Raw genomic sequence first — 7468 nt, forward strand, 5'->3', positions numbered from 1 at the left:
GAACATATGTTTTTCTGTAACATATGTAAGATCGGAGCTCTATTCGTCCTGTGCGAAAAATGCGCTGTACCATGCTCTGAAACCCTGCGCCTATTGAATATGTCCCTAGTGGGCTTGAATCGGAGAGGAGCCAATACAAGCGGAGGGGAGGCGTGTCTTCGCTCTTCCCCAAGACCTCCCAGAGCAGGTTGTTGCGTTTTGCCTCTAAAGCCTGGAGACCTCCGAAGTGCTCGTCAGTTTTCGAAGTAGGAGCCATGGCGACAACAGCTCAGTATATTCCGAGGAATAACTCCTTACCGTCTAACCCGCTCATGCATCCGGATTCGGATAGGATGCACCAGGGGACGACCTACAGAGAGGTGCAGAAAATGATGCACCACGAGTACTTGCAAGGGCTTGCGGCTACCAACACGGGACACCCGATGAGCCTGACGCACCACCAGTGGCTGCCCACCTCCAACACCGACTGGTCCAGCGGTACCCACATCGGACAGCAGGAGCACAAAGCCAGCGTGCAGGCGAGCCGGGAGGACCTGAGCAGCGGCTTCCACCACAGATCTCACCTGGTGCACCAGCAGACGCAGAGTGGTCACCATGGTTCGTGGGCGCCTACCACGACGCACCACTTATCCCCGCTGTCCCCAGCATCCAACGGCCACCAGTCACTGGTCTACTCCCAGCCTGGATACACAAACCTCAACGCAATGCTGAGTCCCCAGCCCGGCTCCCTGCACCATGGCATGCGGGACCCGCTCCACGACGACTCGGGCAGCCACGACAACCAGATGGAGTCGCCCCAGCAGGCGTTCAGCCACCACCAGGACCACTCGGACGAGGATGCGCCCAGCTCCGACGACCTGGAGCAGTTCGCCAAGCAGTTCAAGCAGCGGCGGATCAAACTGGGCTTTACGCAGGCGGACGTGGGCTTGGCCTTGGGCACCCTGTATGGAAACGTCTTTTCTCAGACCACTATCTGCAGGTTTGAGGCGCTGCAGCTCAGCTTCAAGAACATGTGCAAACTTAAGCCGCTCCTAAACAAGTGGCTGGAGGAGACAGACTCAAACACTGGCAGTCCCACCAATTTGGACAAGATTGCTGCGCAGGGCAGGAAACGAAAGAAGAGGACCTCCATTGAAGTGGGGGTGAAAGGGGCGCTGGAAAATCATTTCTTAAAATGCCCAAAGCCATCTGCTCATGAAATCAGCACTTTAGCCGGCACTCTGCAGTTGGAAAAAGAGGTTGTCCGTGTTTGGTTTTGCAACAGAAGACAAAAAGAGAAAAGAATGACACCAGTGGGGGTCCCTCACCCGAATATGGAGGACGTATATTCCCAAGCAGAGACCCCTCCTCTACACCGCACACTACAGAGTCCTGTGCAGTGACTGTTTTCATGAACAATCCGAGCATTTCCGCGGGGGGATAGAAAAGAGAAAGGGACTATGGAGTTTACAGTATTTAAGTTTGGTTTTTGTTTTCCAGAGAGAAAAGAGACATGGAAAAGTTGAACAGATGAGTTTTGCCCTTAGTATTCGGAGATCGTCATGTCCAACAAATAGATGGCAAGAGGGAAAATGTTAAGAAAAAAAATCGTGAAAAAAAAGAAAATAAATGTTCGCTGTTACTGATTCCGTGCGCATTTAAAGTGAAACAAAGATCTTTATTTACCAAAATTATATGGAGGAGACATGCATATAAAGTAAATTTGATATCCCATGGCTGTTTCAGATGGCGAGTAATTAAATGTGTCAACTGAGGCCATCTCCTCCTGGTGTACAATGAACCGTTGGCGCTCACCAGAATGAGGTGGTTGCCTGAAAATGATCAACACTGGAGATGAATAGCCTACACTGAATGAACATATTGCTTTTTCAGGCTTAAACTGATTAACCAGATTTCTGAATATTAGTGTATACTTTCTTTGTTATATTAAGTGTGATGTTTTGGTTTGGAAATATTTTAACTTCAGTGTCTCTCTTTCTGCAGACTGTCTTATTATTTCTTTCATTATTTGCTATAGGTGCTGTAACTCATCAGAACAGCCTCTAATTTTTTTTTTCTGTTTACTCGGTGGGAGATGATGGAGAAGTGAAAGAAATTGTGGCACTCGAAAACACTCATACTTAACGTCAGACACATTTCAGAAAATGTCCAAATGCAACAGGACGTCCAAGTTCTGACTGCATGCCTTAAAAAAATATTTAAAAACTTTGCAGCTGACCACGTCGAAATTTCTGAACAGCACCAGACGCTAAAAGGGCAATTCTATACAGGCATTTCTTGTTTACCTTTTTTTTAAAGGGGGAAGGGGGTGTCTTGGTTGTTTTCATTATTGTTTTCTTTGCATGGAGCACTTATTTTCTTGTTAATTTTATTATTGCTATTTTCCATTAGTTAAAACAATTATAAGTGGAGCTGATCTCAACAGGCTTAAACATAATAAACCCCATGTTTACAGGTTCCTGGTTATCATCACAGAGCGCTGTCAGCTCACACTGCTCACTGCCTCTTGTCCTGTTGTATTCCAAACATTTCAAGAGAGATTGGTCAAATACGAAATGAAAAGTAATAATAACTCAGGTAACTTCAGTGCCCCATGTCGGAATATCACGCCTGTACATGATTTTTGTTCCTCTGTGTTTTTTTTTTCTTTTTTTTTAATATATGTTTTAATCTGGTTACAACCACACCGTTTTCCTTTGTCCCATATATCCATTGTATTATATTAAAACGCTGGATTCGGAGATAAGAAAATAATAATTCCTTAAGGGAAAGCGATGAAGGGACTGACTTTAGACATATTTATTATTTTTTTTTCTGACCTGAAAGGAAATCTGAAAATTTCATTCGTTGTGTGTCATTTCTCAATGTTGGACCAGTCCAAAAGCCTACAGCAGTGCTATTCAATACAGATGAGGGAAACTTTTTTTTTTTTTCCAAGAAAAAAATAATAATGATAAAAAAAGATTTTAGAGAAAATGTTGCCAGGATTATTTCCGATATGTAAATATGTCCAATATGTAAACTTGTATTTGTTCTGAGATATTGTTTTGTTTTTGTTTCTTTCCGGGCAGTTTTGTACACTTACTAATTCCAAGAAGATATTTTAATATGATTTCATTTATGAATCTGACCATTTATATATATATATATTTATTTCTTAAACGTGTTTGGAGCTTTTTGTTTAGCTCTGTTAATGGTTATGTTGCAGTGGAATTCAGTATGTTTTTCTTTTTGTTTACTACATTGGTTGTTTGTTGATTGCTAAATGTAGACTGCAAAGTCACATTTATATTTATGTTATAGTAATATTTTATTACTTACATAAAACATATATACAAGAAATGGTCTTTTGTCTTCATTAAGATCCAAACCACTCGTCCTTTGTTGCTGTCTATTGTAGCATCGCCAGGCAAACAAGATAAAGATGATCATAAAGTTTAATGCTGTTCAGTGTGCCGAGCATCGGGAGGTGGTGAGCGCACCATGTGTTCAGTTTAAATAGCAGTGATTCGTTATGTAACAGGGGGTCGTTTAAAATCAGAAGCTGTGTACATGTGCTGTTAAGGGGAATAGACAACAGTATTTTACCTCAGGCATTCCCTGCTAAGTTCACACAGTCTCTGACGTTGTTCACATCTTTGTGTAATCGCAGTATTAAATTGTGCAATATTAATACGAAATTATTGTCTTTTCATTGAGTGATTATTATTATCATTATTATTATCATTATTAAAGATACCTAATCTATTTATAGTGGCCTAAATAGGCCGCCTTCAGTTATGTTGATATTTAGTCTGTTTTCCTCATATAAACCATCGACCATTTCTTTTCATGTTTTTTTTAAGCATCTAAAAGGCAAATGTTGGTCTGAAACAGGAGTACCTGCAAGCAAAAGTCAGCCTCTTTTCTCAACAGAGAGAGAGAGAGAGAGAGAGAGAGAGAGAGAGAGAGAGAGAGAGAGAGAGAGAGAGAGAGAGAGAGAAACCTATAGGATAAACAAAAACGCCAGGCCCTAAAGTTTAATAGAAGTAAAGACAGGCCTGCATTCACAGGCAACATGTTATATATTATGTTCAGTTTCTCAAAGTCATGTACTTAATGTAGTTTTAATGTTAGGTCCTTTAGTTTTTCGTATAACCACGGGCCACAGCGGCAGTGCGTACTGTCTCTGGAAGAGTTTGGCTTCATGGACAAATTCATTGAAGCAGTTTTGTATTTTTCATTCTCACGATCATCCTCACGGTTTTATTTAAAAATGGTGAAAATCACTGTGAAAAGTTAATAAGGAAAATATATACAGCAACAGGAAAATTCTATGTTCACCAAGCTCACAATTGTCAGAGTCTGGGTTTGGCGGAATAAACGTTATCTTACGTTAACGTATCAGCATTTGAGATTTAACTTAAATTATCAGGGGCAAGTTATTTCAAATAGTTATCACTTCCACATCTATAATTTATTATGTTATAGCCTATATATACTTTCACAATGGAAGTGTGCCGTTATCGAACATGACTACGGTATAAAAAGTTGGAAGTGGCATTCAGTTGTTAAAGAAAACAAGTCAGATTTCGGAGAGAGACGTTTATTCGGCTGGTAATAATTTCTCTACAATTTACACATCTTTCCATGCAGTGACATCCAATGTCCACGCATATTTTCTTCCAGTTTGCGTAATTTGATTTTCTTTCAAAGACAAATTTGTGTGCATCATTTAACAGCCATGGCATGCGTTGAAAAAAAAAGACAAAACGAAACAAAACAGTAACATCACACTTAATATAAGCCTATGGATTTTTTTTTTTCATCGGACTTTTGTGGAGCTGTGATGGAAGTGAAAATAAAGAGGCTTTGCAGTGACTGAGGTGGTCAAACACTGTGAGAGGAGGCCAACATTAAGGAGCGAACGGTTTCCCAGAGAACAGTGGGTCACAGGCGCCCCCTACTGGCAAAAGTGAGGGATTGCAACATCAAAGCTCTACTTCAGAGAAACTTCAGAGAAATTGACTAGAATTACAAAAGAAACAATATGATAAAAATACTATCATTTTCAGTCTCATTCGACCTATTTGTGTGTAAATCTCACAGCTCAAACATATTACAAGTAGCTTCACTTGCTTAATCAGTATACACCTTTACAGAACAGACACTCGGTTATGTTTTCTTTGTCAGGTCAAATATCAAGCTGATAAATAAATCTCATATGGCATGATGTGAACACCTCTGCAGGAGGTAAACTGTTGTTTCTGTGATACTGAAGTAGCTACGTCCCTGCTGACCAGTCTTCATTGTAGCCTTCCTTCACTGTAGCATATCAAGCAAAGAGACAGCAAATCCCACTTTTAAAGTTTTAAAGTGACTCAGTCAGGGATCAAACATCAAGCCTCCAAGTATTAGGACAGGCTCTCAAATCGCTAAAATGCAATGTAAAACACAGAGGCCCACTGAGTGGACATAGATGGCGAAACAGAAGGAGTCCGCAGTTGACCAGGCGATAGAGACTGTGGTGACTGGTACCAACTGTTATTTTTTGATGATATGCAATTTTTATTCTGGACCGTATGGAGGGACACAACCTCCATTATGCCGATAAATCAATAATACATGAGGAGAACTCATCACTAAACAGCAAAACCCAGCTATTTGACCTACAAATCACCACAGTTCACCCTTTCCTCCTCTCCTCCTCTTCCCCTCTCAGCAGACTGCTCTCTTACACTGAGTGGGCCCTCGGCAGCACTCGCAGAGGAGCTCCAGTCTCAGCAGTGCCTGGGCGCTCATGAACACCAATGCCTCCTTCATCAGGGAAGTATCGTCACACACAGGAGATGTGGATTAGTGATGATTAGCAGGGATTATGGCTGGTTAATGGTGGGAAAATACATTAGGAACCATCAGCTCTGGGAGGGGGAGGGGATTTCACTCACGCTAGCGGATTTGCATTGATCCACAGCAAATGAATGAGGATTAGCAGCATCAAGCTATCTGCCAACAGATAAATAACATTAAGCGTATTATACGCCAACGCCTGTTATTAATGACATTACAAACACCACTACAATGTTGGCAATTATGGAAATAGTAGGAGCAGCTGAATAATGTACTTGGTTAGGATTCTTGGGATTTCAGATCATCCTCATGTATGAGCCAAGCTACTTACTGACAGAGAAGCGTATAGTTTTTGGGAACCACTTTCTAATAGGACATATTTTAAGGGGTTTATATATTGGTAATGTATTACTGTTTAATAACTCATTTATCACTGCTGCATAGACCAGTAACCAGGTTTTTATGTTAGGAAATACACCTTTAGTTGTCATATATCATTCTCCAGCATAACTTGTCTCTTGACCTATCACTTTAATTCATCAGGAACTCTTCAAAGTACAATTACACCACTTACTTTCTAGGAAAGGAGCTGAAGAGCACCTGGACAAAATGCCATTCATTAAGAACTTTTTGTCATGGGAAAGCCTTGATTAAGTATTTATGAACTCTGCAATAGCTCCAAAAAGTTTGCATCCTGCAAGTTCAGGATGCAAACACAAGGCCAAAATCTGTCCTTATGAACTGATTGTTACTGATCTTTAAAGAATTATTTTTTTATCATGAACAAAAACAAACAGGCAAGCTTTAATAGAGCATGGTGCCATTTTTAGGAGTGTGTGTGAACTTTAGCTTGATACGACAGATGGCAAGCTCAGGAAAACAGCTCGTGGAAAAATGTGATGTATCATTTACACTGTGTTAATAAGTTATATCAAGCTCAAAATACAGTTTCTCTTTTAATTCATGCATCCTTTTTCATTGTGGCATTGTGGCAGGCACTGTTAAAGTTCTGTTGGGTCAATACTAGACTATAACTGACACTGATTAAACTGTAGAGAGGGTATTTACAATATACATCCTCTGCATAGCCACAACATATTACTCTGAAGGTAGGACTGTGGAGGAGAAAAAAGTGCTCATTCCTCCACCTCACCAAAATTTTTAACCTGACTCTGGAGCTTTCTTACTCTCTATTACTACCTCTTCCTCCAGCTGAGTTCTCCTCTCCTCTTTTTACCGTTTATGTAATAAATACTCCACTCCCACAGTGAGTGGCAGAGAAAGGAGGGGTGGGGACTGGATAAAGAACAGAATAATGCATTTTTTCATCAAAAATTCCTTCTCTTCCCCTACCTCAAGGTTTCCTCCTCTGAGCCACTTGAAAGATGGGCAACAATGTGGCCACACAGTGAACACCTAGTTACCATATGAAACACTCCAGCAGTGAACTGGAGGAGACGGAAAAGAGAGAGGAGAAGTCGTGTCTTATTTATGATACTAGGCCTTGTAGCTATATGGGTTCCCCCTTCATGTCTACTCCTAGGTATGGCCCCCATATGCGAAGGGGTATAAGTGCAGCTTTAGAAAGTTACTCTCCCCTCCCCACTGCATCTCTTTGCTCCTCACTCAGAGGTTTTGA

General features: G+C 41.0%; 1 protein-coding gene across 1 annotated transcript; it reads left to right on the forward strand.

The window, feature by feature from the left end:
• The first annotated feature begins 254 nt into the window (after positions 1–254).
• pou3f1 (POU class 3 homeobox 1) lies at positions 255–3598 on the forward strand. Its single transcript, XM_041045433.1, has one exon. It carries the CDS (start codon positions 255–257, stop codon positions 1380–1382), a length of 1128 nt encoding a protein of 375 aa, XP_040901367.1. The 3' UTR covers positions 1383–3598.
• The last annotated feature ends 3870 nt before the right edge of the window (positions 3599–7468 follow it).

This window comes from Toxotes jaculatrix, chromosome 8 (assembly GCF_017976425.1).
Source record: "Toxotes jaculatrix isolate fToxJac2 chromosome 8, fToxJac2.pri, whole genome shotgun sequence".
Lineage (NCBI taxonomy): Eukaryota > Metazoa > Chordata > Actinopteri > Toxotidae > Toxotes > Toxotes jaculatrix.

Bases quoted from the DNA above. Each gene is read 5' to 3' on its own strand.
- pou3f1 (XM_041045433.1), top strand. From the start codon at position 255: ATGGCGACAACAGCTCAGTATATTCCGAGGAATAACTCCTTACCGTCT.